This window comes from Schistocerca americana, chromosome 2 (genome assembly GCF_021461395.2).
Source record: "Schistocerca americana isolate TAMUIC-IGC-003095 chromosome 2, iqSchAmer2.1, whole genome shotgun sequence".
Lineage (NCBI taxonomy): Eukaryota > Metazoa > Arthropoda > Insecta > Orthoptera > Acrididae > Schistocerca > Schistocerca americana.
This window is the reverse complement of record NC_060120.1, coordinates 952,681,443-952,697,753: the sequence shown is the minus strand read 5'-3', so window position 1 is coordinate 952,697,753 and position 16,311 is coordinate 952,681,443. Positions and strand designations below refer to the sequence as shown.

At 44.4% G+C, this 16,311-nt stretch overlaps 1 protein-coding gene and 1 non-coding gene across 2 annotated transcripts in view; one reads left to right on the top strand and one right to left on the bottom strand.

Annotated features, from left to right (window-relative positions):
• LOC124594567 (protein spaetzle 3-like) overlaps window positions 1–16,030 on the bottom strand; it is a 164,561-nt gene extending 148,531 nt beyond the window's left edge. Inside the window, exon 1 of the mRNA XM_047132938.1 lies at window positions 15,020–16,030. Coding sequence (XP_046988894.1) covers window positions 15,020–15,625 — 606 coding nt within the window. The 5' untranslated portion in view covers window positions 15,626–16,030. The remainder of the gene's footprint in view (window positions 1–15,019) is intronic.
• Trnat-agu lies at window positions 2,546–2,617 on the top strand. Its single transcript has one exon. It is a non-coding gene; the product is annotated as a tRNA-Thr (tRNA).
• Window positions 16,031–16,311: the final 281 nt, after the last annotated feature.

Here is a 16,311-nt window from a genome sequence, read left to right as displayed (position 1 = left end):
CCTGCTACAGCAGGGCATGTAACTCACACGAAAAGAAATGTACTGCTGAGTAAAATTTACGTGGTTCAGTTATGTGAAGCTGGAATAACGCAAACCTAATTTTACACTTCAGTCCAAATTTTTGCATGTGCTTGGTACTAACACAGGGATTCCCAGATGACAACAGAGAGACTTTACAGCATATTTCTCCATGCTTACGTCACTTTACAAACTTCACACCGAATTTTGCGTGCGTATTTTACGTGCACAAACAGGATAACTTTGAACCTCCGTACCTCGAGAGCGGATAATAATGTATGAAAATTTTCAAGATTGTTCCAGATGGGGATCTTAGAAATACACTGCTTGTCAGAGCAATTTGTGGAGGTCATAGGTAAACGACCTTGTTATACAATCAGTTGGCAAGTTGTAGGCCTGAGGCCTAAGCTTCATTCGCTTTCGACATTTTAACGAGCGTACGGAGGAACTAGGCCTGCTTTCGTAGTTGGGAGGTCAGCGTGTCTAACAGTCATGCGGAGGAGTCGGGTACAGTTCTCTGTACTGCCAGGAATGTTTCCTTGGTGGGAGGACTGGAATGGAGTGCTGTCAGCTTCGTGAGGCCAGCTGAGAAGCCACTTGAGTAAGAAGTAGCGGCTACATGGTGTGGGAAGCTGACAGCCGCCTGGAGAGCGGTATTCTGACTTCATGCCACTCATACCGCATCGAAATGACATCATAGGCATACGGTGGCCAGTCAATGTCGCGGAGGTGCTTGTTGTGTTAGATACTCGAAGCTATGCTGTGCTGAACATCATCTAACCATAATTCACACAGTGCAGATGGAAATGCGTACACGTGATTCTCCAAATGTTTTCAGTAATGGGGTGGAGTCTCGTTATGCCGAAAGCTCGTCACCAGTCGTAGAGGCAAAGTGATGTCTTCTACGAGAGGGTCAAAATAGAAATAGCCAGAAAACTGTTTTCGTCATTTCTTGACAAAGTAATCCAACGAGGACACTATTCTGAACAAGTCCGAACAACAGAAAACACAGCTCCAATGACGTAGTCAGCAGAAAAGTCCGACAAAAACATACAACGCTGGACGGCACTGCTAACTGAAATTAAAAGGTCGTGTTGGCAGATCAAATTAAAAGGTCGTCTTGTCAGATCTGTGTGCATAAGGACCTGCATTTTTATCCTTACAAATCTTGTGTTGTGAGGGAGTTAAGGCTTCCCCAGTGTGCCCTGCACGTGTTGTCGTCTCTGAATGAACGGGTGTTGAGATATTTGGAATCTCAGTTTCTTTATCTTCAGATTAGGCCTGGAAAAGCCCGTTTGGGCATGTCAACTCATGCAACACGCTATTATGCAGCAGAAAAGCAGTATCAGTACGTTGAACAGCCGTTGCACTATGATAAGATTGGAGTTTGGTGCGCAATCTCGAGGTTAGTTTTATTTAGCCATCCTGTAATAGTCTTGGTAAAGTACAGTACATTTACTCTTCTAAGCTTGTCCATCCACCTGATCGTCCGAGGTAACGGAGCTAAGAACATGTCAAGTGTTAACCATTATTAAACATCGTTTGAGAAAAGAAACAAAATTTATATCTTCAGAACTATGTGGCTTCTGCTTTTGTGGAAGATTGCTGGGGTGTTACGGATTTCGTTAGGAATGAAAGTAATTTTATTAAAGTGTGACTGGAATCATATGACAATTTACTTAAATCAATATCAGGAATATAAGAGTCGCAACTTCTGGAGATAAACTGGAAACAGTTTTTTGCTATAGAAGTGTTCTCATGGAACAACGAGATGTATACCAGTACTTCGAGGACTATGAGTAATGCAACGATGGACGTTATCAGTAACGTTGTACTATGTCTCCATGTTGCATCGAAGTCGCCGTGCATGCGACAAATGAGGAGCTGAAAGCTGTCACGTTCACGCTATGGATGGCGAACATCTGTCAAGTACACTTGTGAACTTGCGATAAAGTCGTTGGTTCCCGTCACAGCAGTAGTGGAACTACACTGCAGAAGCCGTGAATACGTAATTACCCTCCCCACGTACGTTCCCAGCCAGTAGTGTAGATACCATGTGTGGTATGTTGTCTACAGTGTTAATAATGACAAAGAGTCAAGTAGTTCATTGTAGCGATGCAATCAACAACCCCAACTGCCAGTCCACTGTGTAAATACGTTCCAGTAGCGTTGCTAACATGCGAAAACGTATTTCAGAGACCAAGCAGCGCTATTATCAGTGCTATACAGATAACACGTTATGCAAAAGAAACCCTAAATGTCCGCCTTCAGCCACCGCGTTATTGTCTGAAACCGCGGGGCCGCTACGGTCGCAGGTTCGAATCCTGCCTCGGGCATGGATGTGTGTGATGTCCTTAAGTTAGTTAGGTTTAAGTAGTTCTCAGTTCTAGGGGACTGATGACCTCAGATGTTAAGTCCCATAGTGCTCAGAGCCATTTGAACCAAACAGCGAGGTCAACAGTCTCAGTTCTGTTCGTGTGTAATGGGGAATTTGGATCGAAGAGTGAGGCGTGCCAGGGTAATGCGTGCCAAGGTGGTTTAGTGGCTAAAGCACCTGCCTAGTGAGTAGGAGACCCGGGTTCGATTCCCAGCCTCGGTACAAATTTTCACTCGCCGCTTTAGTCTATATACATAAAATTAAACTTCGTCTTTGGACAAATATGGTGAGTTGGTCACTTACTATGGTAAGTGTTCGAGAGTCCATGTATCAGTTTCAACATTGGCTCTGAGCACTATGGGACTTAACATCTATGGTCATCAGTCCCCTAGAACTTAGAACTACTTAAACCTAACTAACCAAAGGACAGCACACAACACCCAGCCATCACGAGGCAGAGAAAATCCCTGACCCCGCCGGGAATCGAACCCGGGAACCCGGGCGTGGGAAGCGAGAACGCTACCGCACGACCACGAGATGCGGGCTCAGTTTCAACATTCCTTCTTTTCCTAAACTCTCTATTACGCCAAGTGACTGTCCGTTTCCATACCTATTCACTCTGCTACATACAAACGGCAGCTGTTACTGGTTATCGGATGTGGGACTCATGAACCAACAGTCATGATTTACGAGGGGCGTTCAGTAAGTAACACAATACATTTTTTTCTTGGCCAATTTCCGTTCAAAATATGGGGAATTCGTTGTGGGACATCGTGGAATACTCCTGCTTCAGCCCCTAGTTCCGGTCCGTGGCGGCGCTATATGTAACCTTCAAAATGGCGCCTGTAACGGAGGTGCGTTCCAAGCAGAAATCTGACACTAAGCATCGCAGATATTCATAGGCGCTTGCAGAATGTCTACGGACACCTGGTAGTGCACAAAAGCACGGTGAGTCGGTGTGCGAGGCGTCTGCCATCATCGGAACAATGTCTCGCAAACCTGTACGATCTCCCGCGTGCCGGCCGGCCGCACACTACTGTGAGTCCTGTATGCTGGAACGTGCGGGCACTCTCATTCGAGGTGATCGACGGATCACGTCGTTTTGTTTGGCCAACGGTTTATCAACAAGGGTCGTCTAACTGATGCATATAGTTATAGGATAATGTCAATCTGTTGAAGAATTATGCCCTGTGCTAAGCATTTTGACGTTTCTGGAGAATCAAAATCTTCCATATAAAAACTATAATGGATTCCGCAAACAGAGATTTTGCAAAAGACAGTGTGCTGTGTTTGGCCATGATATCCAGAGTGCTGCAGACATAGGCGCCCAAGTCCATACCGTCTTCCTCGACTTCCGGGAGGCTTTCGGCGCACTTTCACACTATCTCTTAATGAGCAAAATACGAGCTTACTGAGAATGTGACCAGATTTATGATTCGACAGGGATGTCCTTGCAGATGAAAGTCAATACGTCGTTCTCAATCGGACAAAAAGCAGCAAATGTGAAGGTAATTTCACGAATACCCCAAGGGAGAATTATAGGACCATTTATCTTTACAAAGTATGTAAATGCTCTGGTGAGGAACGTCGGAAGCTGTGTGACAGTCTTTGTGGATGACCATGTTTTCTATAAGAAGGTGGCAACTCAAGAAAACTGTAGCGAAATGTATAAAGACCTGCAAAGAATCGAGTATTGGTGCATGGACTGGCACTTGACCTGGACATAAGTAGGTGTAACATATTGGGCGCATATATCCGAAGAGCTCCATTACCGTTCTATTATGGTGCTGTGAAAAATCGCTGGAGGCAGTAAAACCCATAAAATAATCTTCTTCTTCTTCTTGTGCTTTTGTCCCGTATTCTACATCTACATCCATACTCCGCAAGCCACCTGACGGTGTGTGGCGGAGGTGCATGATCAGCAACGAATTTGGCATGGTTAGCTAGTTAGATAGTAGAGAAGATCCGATGAGAGCGTTACGGAGGTGCTCAGCAAACTCTCCTGGCAGTTGCTACAAGAGAGGCTTTTTGTGTCAATGAGTGGATTATTATTGAGAGAGTGCATTCGAAGAAGAGTTGGGCAGTATATTACTTCCTCTCACATACGTGTCGCGAAATGAGCACAACAACGAAGTTGGACACATTAGAGCTCATATGGAAGTTCATCAAAAGACCTTCTTCCGACGCAGCATTTGTGAATGGTTCAGAGAGGAGGAAAATGACTGTGATAACGAAAGTACCATCCGCCACACACTTAACGTGGCTTGGGAAGTGTAGGTGTAGATATAAGAACTGCCAGAGTCTTTTCTTTTTTTCATGCGAACGGTCTTAGGAACGTGCCTGTGACTAGAACAGGCACCTGCATGGCCAAGTAGCCGCACGTGAGACTTCATCCTTCGTTTTGAAAACATGGGTCACAGGGACCGATGGCCCTTGTAGTCTGGTCCCTTCAATCCCACAAACCAACCAACCATGGGTCACACGTGTACTAGGACACACATGCGAAATTCGCTTGACGATACTCGTCAGGTAATTGTCGCTGGCCTGGAGAAAGTATGTATTTCAGAAGTTACGGTTCTCTTCCACATAGTTTGTTACTAAAGCTTTTCGTTCATTTTTGCGACCAACGAGCTCCGTTTAGACGAAGCAGCTCCATGATACCTTGATTATGTGATTATTTCATGTATGAGTTAATTAGTTCTATCATCCTGACTTCTTATTTATGAGGTACAGAAAAGTAGTGACACCTTCACAAATATTAAACTGCGCCAAAAATGCTGCATATCTTTTCGATTCCTTTCAGCATTCAGCACACGTCATTTAATTTTGTAAACACGCCGTTAAGTCACACCATACATCAACACCCGCTCTAGCTAATACTACAGTGTGGACAAAATAACACATGCCTGGAAAAATATTTCATACAGCTTATGATAGGCAACCCAATTTCCATCGTCCGCCCGGGGTAAGAATGATATAATTTGGGTCAGCTATCGTAAGGTGCAAAAAATATACTAGTGTCTAAAATTTAAGTATGAAACTACACTCATATTTACAAAAAAAGGACACCCTGAACGACTAGAGATAAGACGTTCATATTCACGGGACATGTACATTAGTATGTTCTGCAGAAATGATTAGCATTTCGGTAACGTCGGATTAGCACGTATGCTGTTGCCTAGTAGACACAGGGTCCGCCATGGGGCCTGATAACTTGTTCCACTCGTGATGGCATCAAAGGATAAAAGGCGCGAATGGCATCCTGTGGTATAGCCATCTATGCTGCAATCACCTGGTTCCAAAGTTCGTCTGTGGTTGTTGGCATTGGGCTAGAGCGCTGCACCAGTCGTTTCACCATATCCTACACATTTTCCATTGGCGATAAGACTGGTGATCTGCCGGGCCAGGACAAAAGGCTGACATCCTGTGACATGAAGAACGTATTTGTTCGTGCAACAACATGTGGTCGTGCCTTGTTTTGCTGAAAAGTGGCATGTCGGGTGTTGTGCAGATAGGGTATGGCTATGGGTCACAGGACATCATTCATGTATGTCGCACTGGTCACAGAGCCATGGACACGCACCAGATGTGATTTGTGGTTGTACCTAATAGAATCCCACATAATAGCTCCTTGCGATGGCGCTGTATGTCTTATGTGAATGCAGTCACTGTGATGCTGCCCCCTCTGTCCGCGGCGAACCAAAATGTGACCATCATTTTCAAAGAAACATAACCTGGGTTCGTCCGAAACACTATCTGATGCCATTTCTGTCCCCAGTGATGCTGTTCCATACACCATTGCCGTCTAGCACGTTTCTGCACATTGGTGAAAGGTAGACGGAGAAGTGGATGACACGCACGTACCTATGCCGTAATAAACGGAGACGGACTGTCACCCCTGATAATGTACGATGTGTTACACTGTTTCGCCGTTGCGCCAGAGACGAGGAGGACGCAGATCTATCCCACAATGCTATTTGGAGGAGATGTACAAACGTGTGTGAATTCCTATGGGACCAAACTGCTGAAGTCATCTGTCCCTAGACTTACAGACTACTTAAACTAACTTACGCTAAAGACAAGACACACACCCATGCTCGAGGGAGGACTCGAACCTCCGGCGGGAGTGACCGCCCGATTCGTGACATGGCGCCTCTAACTGCGCAGCCACTCAGCGCGGCTTTGGATGAGATCTACAGTAGATCTTCTCGGGAGGAGGGAGGCAGGGTTCGGGTGTTGCAACCAGACCCGTCTCGTCGTGTACTACGGCCTTACACGCACCATTCGACACACACCCGTTGCACTGCCGAAACACTTCGCTCCACACGGGTAGTAATTTTCCGAATGGACGCATCACAGTCTCTCATGCCAATAATAGCCCTCTTTCAAACTCACTGATCTGACGGTACGGTTCTCCCACACATCTGGGAAGCAACCTGCGCCTCTGTTCAAGTCACACTAATCCTTTCCACTCAATTTATAGCGACAACGAGAGACGCAGGCACATTTTACCGATGGGTGGTGTTGTACCGCGATACCAATGTTGACCTTGAACCCGCGGGCTGACATGATTCAAATGATAATCAGTTCTGCAGAACATAGTAATGTAAATGTCCTGTGAGTATTATCGTGCTATGACTTGTCGTTCAAGATGTTCTGTTTTCTCTGAATATGAGTGTTCAAATGGTTCAAATGGCTCTGAGCACTATGGGACTTAACTTCTAACGTCATCAGTCCCCTAGAACTTAGAACTACTTAAACCTAACTAACCTAAGGACATCACACACATCCATGCCCGAGACAGGATTCGAACCTGCGACCGTAGCAGTCGCGCGGTTCCAGACTGTAGCGTTTAGAACTGCTCGGCCACCACGGCCGGCAATATGAGTGTAACTTCCGCAAGATGTTTCACTGCCAAGTAACGTATTCGACATTTTCCTGGGTGCATTACATGTTGCTGCCTCTTGCCATAATAGGTTACGTCCAGCACTGTCGAATATCATCGTTTTCTTGCTCCAGGTATTATAGCGTGGAGACTCACGAAGTTGCGTAGGCGTACTGGTCTCCAAATCTTTGAACACGGTACACTCACAGGTCAAAGTTATTGACACTGTATTCCTCCCCCATCTGCATCTCCTGAGGATGCATTCGCCCATGAATCCACTTTTGTGGATGACAGTGTGCGACCGCACCAACCTGCGAACGTGATGGAGGTCATTGGAAGTAGAGAATATTCGCCTGTTGGATTGGCCTGCTCCTTTCCACGACTTAAATGCCACCGAGCGCGTGTCGGATGCGTTGGGAAGAAGTATTTCAGAACGCCCCCATGCACCAACAACCATGCAACAGCTGTCAGCTGCGCTAGGGAGGAACTGAACGCCCTATCACAAGAACTCCTTACCCACCTTGTGGCCAGAATGGGAGCATTTTTCAGAGCAGGCAGAGCCGTCCATGAGCCCCACACATCCTGTTGAGAACCGTGTCCCGCCTTTTGTAATGTCCAGGAACCATCATAAATCGCGTTGACTTCAGTGTAGTTACTATCATTGAATAAAAGGGTCATTTCTGTTGGCCTCATTACGTATTTCTTTCAGTTACCTCCTGTATTATACTGCAGCAGTTCTATGTATGGTCCAAGTTCCATTGAGTTATGTTACCTGGCAGTGACACGTCACGGAAAAGTTACTTTGGTTCTTAAGTTTTGTACAGCAGTCTATCTTCCGTGCCAGTTTTATATTTCCAGCCCTGTGTATTGCAAGCAGACTGTATTTCCCCCACCAGTCTCCACCCGAACAAGGTGATGCAGTTGTTGACGAACTGGACCCACATTCCAAAAAACAAAAGTTAAAATTCCCATCCAGTCATTGGTTTTCAGTTACTTCTTCACATTACTGCAGATGATTTCGAGGAGAGAAATCGAATGAGACGGTGCACTCGTCTCATTTTCGTAAGGTCCTGGGTTCAAGTTCCTGTCTCACCATGTCGACTTGGATCTCAACCTTTATCATGAATTGTTGTTATTGTGGTCTTCAGTCCAGAGTCTGGTTTGATGCAGCTCTCCATGCTACTCTATCCTGTGCAAGTTTCTTCATCTCCCAGTACCTACTGCAACCTACATCCTTCCGAACCTGTTTAGTGTATTCATCTCTTGGTCTCCCTCTACGATTTTTGCCGTCCACGCTGCCATCCAATACTAAACTGGTGATCCCTTGATGCCTCAGAATGTGCCCTACCAACCGATCCCATCTTCTAGTCAAGTTGTGCCACAAATTTCTTCCTCTCCTATTCTATTCAGTACCTCCTCATTAGTTACGTGATCTACCCATCCAATCTTCAGCATTCTTCTGTAGCACAACACTTCGAAAGCTTCTATTCTCTTCTTGTGTAAACTACTTATCGTCCATATTTCACTTCCATACATGGCTACACTCCATACAAATACTTTCAGAAACGACTTCCTGACACTTAAATCTATACTTGATGTTAACGAATTTCTCTTCTTCAGAAACGCTTTCCATGCCATTGCCAGTCTACATTTTATATCCTCTCTACTTCGACCATCATCAGTTATTTTGATCCCCAAATAGCAAACCTCATCTACTACTTTAAATGTCTCATTTCCTAATCTAATTCCCTCAGCATCACCCGATTTAATTCGACGACATTCCATTATCCTCGTTTTGGTTTTGTTGTTGTTCATCTTATATTCTCCTTTCAAGATACTGTCCATTCCGTTCAGCTGCTCTTACAGGTCCTTTGCTGTCTCTGACGGAATTACAATGTCATCGGCGAGCCTCAAAGTTTTTATTTCTTGTCCATGGATTTTAATGCCTACTCCGAATTTTTCTTTTGTTTCCTTTACTGCTTGCTCAATATTCAGATTGAATAACATTGGGGATAGGCTACAACCCTGTCTCACTCCCTTCCCAACCACTGCTTCCCTTTCATGCCCCTCGACCATTATAACTGCCACCTGGTTTCTGTACAAATTGTGAATAGCCCTTCGCTTCCTGTATTTTACCCCTGCCACCTTCAGAACTTGAAAGAGAGTATTCCAGTCAACATTGTCAAAGGCTTTCTCTAAGTCTACAAATGCTAGAAACGTAGGTTTGGCTATCCTTAATCTATTTTCTAAGATAAGTCATAGGGTCAGTACTGCCTCACGTGTTCCAACATTTCCACGGAATTAACTTCTGGTAAATGCCAGGATGTTTCCCTCAGAAAGTCCGCAGCCATTATGTGACTCCACCCTACTGAGTTTATACTCGTCTTTAGAAATCTCGATAGGACATTAAACAGTAACCTTTCTTATAGTATGGTAATGCCAATCCGAGTGAAATAAGGTAGCTTTTTGCTTCGAAAGATCCCATTTTAGAACTGAAAATGTGTGTTGTAAAGCAGCGCCAGTTTTATTTTGCCAGCCCTTTGTCTTTCATGCAGACTGTGTTACCCCCTATGAATCTACACCCGAGCAAGGAGATACAGTTGTTGACGAATTGGACCCACATTCCAAAAAACAAAAGTTAAAATTTCCATCCAGTCATTGATTTTCGTTACTTCTTCGCATTAATGCAGATGATTTCGAGAAAAGAAATAGAATGAGACGGTGCACTGGCCTCTTTTTCGTAAGGTCCTTGGTTCAAGTCCCTGTATCACCATGTGGTCTTGGATCTCATCCTGTATCATGAATTAACTTCAGGTAAATGCCAGGATGGTTCCATCAGAAAGGCCGCAGCCATTATGTGACTCCAGCCTACTGAGTTTACACTCGTCTTTAGAAATCTCGATAGGACATTAAACAATAACCTTGCTTACAGGATGGTAATGACAATCCGAGTGAAATATGGTAGCTTTTTGTTTCGGAAGATCCCATTTTAGAACTGAAAATATGTCTTTTGTAAAGCTTCAAAGATTGTGCGTTCTGCACATTCCCCTTAGTGTTGTGTAAATTTGAATTCACGAATGGCAATCTTATTCATACTTAAATACTAACGACGTAGGTGGAGCAAGCTATTTCTATTCAGTGGTGTAGTTTTTGTGAAGCTTTTCTGATTGTATTTGACTGGAAATGTACATTCATTTCAATAAAAAAAAAGTGCATAGAAAGCCTTATTTCATCATCCTTATTTCTGTTTCACACTTATTGCAAAACATTCCTTCCATCGGAAGCAGATTCTTTGCGTTAGGACTACAGACATTTTCATATCGCTTTCTTCTTAATGACCCGAATTAAAAATAAAACACAAATATTCAATTTTACCTCTGTTTGGACTTACGGCAGACAGATTCTTACGATCGCACAGTTTCTTCCTATTTGACGAGGTTTCACTCTACTAAGGGACGGTATTTGAAAATAACTGAATATTTATAGATATTCTTAAATAAATACGTTTTATCTTGTAAGGTCGTTTCCATAGACACGACCCATTTCACGACTTCAGGCTCTGATGAACGTCCTGATGCTGTGAAAAACTTTCCTAAGTCAAAACCAGACGTATCTAGGAAATAATTACGGACAATACTGAGACAGCGATACTGATTTAGATACTGAACACTGTCACTGAATGATTACTTTCACGGATTTGTTACTTTCATTGTTTTCCAGAACATACTTGTGAGGGAACACCGGTACCCAGAAACTGCTATACGACTGAAAATCTTTGTACTAACTCGGAGCCTGAGAGGCAATGCTAATGGAAGCTGTTAGTGGAATCAATTAGCTGTTGTTGGCGAGTATCACCTGGGACAGTTAATATATCGAGTGTGGACAGTACAGACAAATGTTCCTGCGGAATAATTCTGCACGTATTAGCAGCTAGAGTAGCCCACACGAGGTAGTAATATTATACGAATAGATCAGATAGGAACAGATGGACCAGACATTGAAGGCACTGTTTAAAAAGACACAGTGATTTGAACGCGTGATCCCGTCTTAGCGATCGTCATCAATAAAAGCACAATATTATAAAAAAAGATATGACGGTTTCACAGATCACCAGCACTTTAATTAGTCACTGTCATACTGCCTATAAAAGGAAATCTGTGTGTTCAGCTATATTTGAACACTCATAGAAGAGTTACCGTTGCAAAAATAGAATGGACATAAGTAATGGATATGGGTTGTAACTACAAAGGCACATAGTATTGGGCGATTCAGCAACAGATTCCGCACCACCCGTTGGTTTATCATCTCAGCTCTCACGAGAAAAGAAATCATTACAATTAACAGACTAAGAGCAGGTCACATGAACGCTAATAAAACGAGACAATAGTTAAAATTTAGACCCTCTACAAGCTGTGATTTCTGTCTCACTGACGTCGACATTATACATATATTAACAAAATAAAATACAGTCATCCAAGAACATAACACACTACAATATTTTGAAAATTACTGATTATTTTTCTTTCAGAGCAGCTCTTAGGTCCATGGATTGGTTCGTTGTCAAATGTATTTGCCACTTCACCCACCTTTATAAAAGGGAGCCTCAGAATTTGAGGCGTTTCTCTTTTATTTCATTGCATATGTTTATGGGTGTAGTTGGATTTTATATTAAAGGTTTGTTGTTCTTAATGTAATTCTGCAATCAGATCTGGGTACTTTGCAGGTCAATTTCTCACACATTGAGGTTTATATTTTGTAATGAAATCAGCCAGAAGTCCTGTTTTTATAATTTTGTGACATTATTGTATCCGGTGAAATGGACTTTGCCTAAAACCAATAAACTAAAATTAAAAAAAGAAGAGTGGCCATTCAAATCTATACTGACATTCGGTCTTTGGAAATATATGTTCAAATCTTGTGATAAAAGGAAACGATTATAAATTTTTAAAGTGCAGAGGAAACAGAATTCTTGTATCCCTGGTTTAAGAAAGAGTTAAAGAAAACACATACGAAACTTAATATCAGTTTATGTGCTAATAAGGAGAAACGCTCGATGAGTTTAGCAGTTCCTAACAGCAGTCCACGGCGAAAGATTTCCTAATAATCTCAGAAAATACTGCTCTTACGTAAAACTTGCTGAAAGGATGGGAAGCTGAATAAAAGAGATTAGAGCGCATAGAAAGACTCGTATCTCCCTCGCTGCGTTTACATGTGGAACCAGGAAGGCAGCTACTAACAGGAACACGAAGTGCTGCTCCACGATTTACTCAACAGTGTCTTGGGGACTGCATTAGAAGATGTAGAACAAGGATGACAGTTTACTGCCCTGCCTCAATTTATAAGTTTACATTTGAAACACCAAAGAGCATTATGACATCTATCGTGTCTTCACGATTCTATGGACCTGTACGTTATCGGAAATCAAGTAAAAGCGTTAAAAGGGAATGACGTATCTGAACGAAGGAAAGGCGTTAATTAAGCAACTAACTATACTTTGTGAACTTTGGTAGTTCTTCGAATCATCTGTTTACGAGCCAGACTAGAAATGAATTTATTGGATTATTGCGTGACAGAGAAGTTTATACCGCATTTCACTTACTGTGAGGAAAAGGAAAACCTTGAAGAGTGTAAATCATATTATCACATACAATGGTAACGTTATTACAGTAACATGACCACACGAGGCAGTCACCATCTACGATGTTATATTTTGCAGTGTACCACTGTAACATGTATTATGGAATTATATATCTAGTAAATACTGAAATGTGTAAGTAAAGACTGCAATGTGACTGTGCTGTCCACCTACGCTAATAATAATTGTGACTAGAAGAAGAGACGCATTGTTACAAGTTTCTCTAACAGGAACTTCGATAATTGTTTAATTACTCCACTACTTCCGAAGGAGGCGGGGCAATGGTTGAGACGCTAAGACGCTCTCGAGGACCAATGTTAGATTCCTACCGCAGCCCCCCTCATTTACATTCCCCATGGTTTCCCTAAATGGCTTAAGCCAGTGTTGGAAGAGTTCCTTTAATACGGACAGCGATTTCCTTACTCATTCCAACCTAATCCAAGGCTGATCGTCTCTAATAACACCATCGTCGACGGGATGTTGAGGCCTAAAGTCTCTTCATTTGCTTCACTATTCTGGAGAAATGGAACTCAAAGACATTTTTGACGTTTATTTTATTACGCATTTAACTGGAGGGAGGTATTTGTTTGAGTGTATTTTGTATAAGAGTGAGAAAATTACATCTTGAGTAATTCAAATGTGTACGAGGCGTAAAGGTGTTTTTGTCTGGACTTGGTGCTCACTCCTGTGTTGAATGAGGCAATGGCGTATCTCAGAAAGTTAGAGCCCTATTTTGAGGTTACAGCTCGTTAGGTTTTGTATAATTACAGAGACTCAGTTTACTAAAAACACTCTGTACTTAAATTATTCCGATAAACAATTTTTCCTCTGATCCGCACGGAAATTTCAAGAAGTCCTCCTTGGTAGGTGGCTCCCATGAAAACACAATTCATTCTAAGAGGTATACCCGAACTCCACCAACAAAAATTCGATACACATGTCCCGTGATCTCCAGCTGGTAGTAACAGAGGACGAATGTAATTGTGATTTATTCGCTTAGTTCAGTTTCTGTGAAAATACCGTCGCAGAGGTGAGAAAGTCTGTAGTATGCTACTACACAAAACAATACAAAACAGCTATGTGGAGATGCAAAAGTGTCGTGATATGGTTGCCACCGCTGTGAGAACAGCTCACCATAGCGCCGTTGTACCCTTCTTCTGTTGCCTTCAGTGAATTCATGAATGAGACGCACATCGATTAATCCTTCTTCCATACTACTGTGTATAACGCTGCCGAAATAAAAACAAACCCACTGCTGAATGCAAGCTTGAGGGCGAAGTGTACAGCCGGCATTACTGTTGTCAACACAAGCACCATGACTAAATGGAACATGTTTGTTTCCAAAAAGGGCACACAGCACGTAGCGTCTACATGTGCACTGTTGTGCAGATACTTGACCTCCTGTGGCAGTTATCGAAAACAGACGGTAACTTTAGAGTCAACAAGTACAGTGGTCATTAACGAAAACGCATGGCACAGGGAATGATTCAAGACAGTTATGTGATGATTTAGGAAAATGCATGGCGCTGGGAATAATTTCAAGACAGTTATGCATACACTATCATGTGTTTCAGTATTTACTCGTGAAAAACCACGATAAGCCAATAGAAGCGCCCTCACTGCCAGGTATAATAATTTCGTGATCGACTAATATTTTCAGTGCAATACAGATACAAAAATAAAAGGAGAAAAGTTACAAAACAAAATGGCAAGTACCACGAGGAAACAGCGACTACAGTCTCACATTAACCTGTATAGAATGGAGAACAACAGGATCATTAAGAAAACTGTAATCTTAGCCTTATCGCAGCAAAACCACAAGTCGATAACAAAAGTTAATGAAGATATAAAAGAAATTGGTATCCATGAGAAAAATGGTTCAATGTGAACGAAATTTAGATATTTAATTCACAAACACAAATTTGCCGAGAAGTCTGCCAAAGGAAATTCAGGACGGACAGAAGACCGCAGAAAGGAAAATAGTGAATGGATGCAGAGACACTGGATGAAAAGAAGCGAGAATGTACTAAATAAGTTCAGTTAGTGGAGAACAACGAATAAAAAGGATGTCAAGGGGGGGAAAAAAACATAAAGCAGCTCTTACCGGTATCTGGACGAGCGTTCCGTTGTTGACGACTGGGTAGGAGTACAGGGGCACAACAGGCACTGATCCGTTTTTGATGAAGATGGGCCCCTGTATGGGGGTCACGGCTGGGAGCGCCGTGCGCCTGTAGTTGGACGGCAGCTCCGGCGGTACATCGTCGTCCTCGTAGCTGTAATCGTCAAAGTCGTCGTCGTAATCGAGCACCGCGTGCAGAGTGGTCTTGGCCGTCTGCTGACTGGCCAAGTCCGACGGCTGCTCGATCCGAGTGTACCCTGACGGTCTGGGAGGCAGGTCGCTGCCACCACTCCTGCTGCCGTCACCGTAGAAACGCTGTTGCTGTTGCTGCTGTTGTTGCGCTGCCGCCGCCGGCACGGGCGGCGGAGGACGCGGGATTCCTTGTCGCGGCCCGGGCTGTGAGCGTCGCGACGGTGCCGGAGGCGGCGGGGGAGACGCGAACGGCGGCCCCTGGGGGCCGTAGAGGAGCGTGTTGACAGCCGACGCCGTATTGAGGCCACCGATGGCAGAGGCAGACGCGGCGGCGGCGAAGAACGGCGACGGCGTGGCCGGCGCGTGAGCGAAAGGAGCGCTAAAGTTGAGCAGCGCCATTGGTTAATCCGACCTGTACAAGGCGAGAGCTGACACGAGTGCGAAAGCACGGCTGAGAAACCGGTCTTGCTGAACAAACTGCTGCTCGACAACTGGCTACTGCGTACGTGCAAAAGTGTTCGGAGACTTCAACGCACGGTAGAGCGACGAACTGTCCACGGCCTAGCTGGTAACTTCGACGAGCGAGGAAGCAAGTAGTCGCGTGTGAGTGCTGTATCTGAGCCGGAAGAAAAAGAAGAGCCACTATTGCTACTGGTAAGCAGAGGCGACGGTTCTAGGAGCGTGCGGAGGAACACGGTAAGGTGAGGAGGCCGCGGCGTTCGCGCCTTAGAAGTGCGTGTCAGAAGCCAAGGCGAGACCCCATATCGCGGACGAGCTGAAGGAGCTGAGCGGCGATCGCTGGCGCGGCCGGGCTGGTACTGATCTGTGCGCGCAGACTCGCCGTCGGGTAGGGGCAGGCGCTGGCCACCAACAGCTGACGCCCCTCCACGCGCCGCGCGCCGCCACGGCGCACGCCCACGCCGTTCTCTCGCGCTTGTCTTGTCAACTCGGCCTCCAGGAAACAGCGGCAGCCGCGCCGTGGCGTTACCGCTGTTCTTCCGACGAGACTGCTTAGCGGCGCGCGAGGCGGCAATTACGTCGCCATGGGACGGAGTCGCGCCTCTGCAGCGCTTCGAACGATAGTT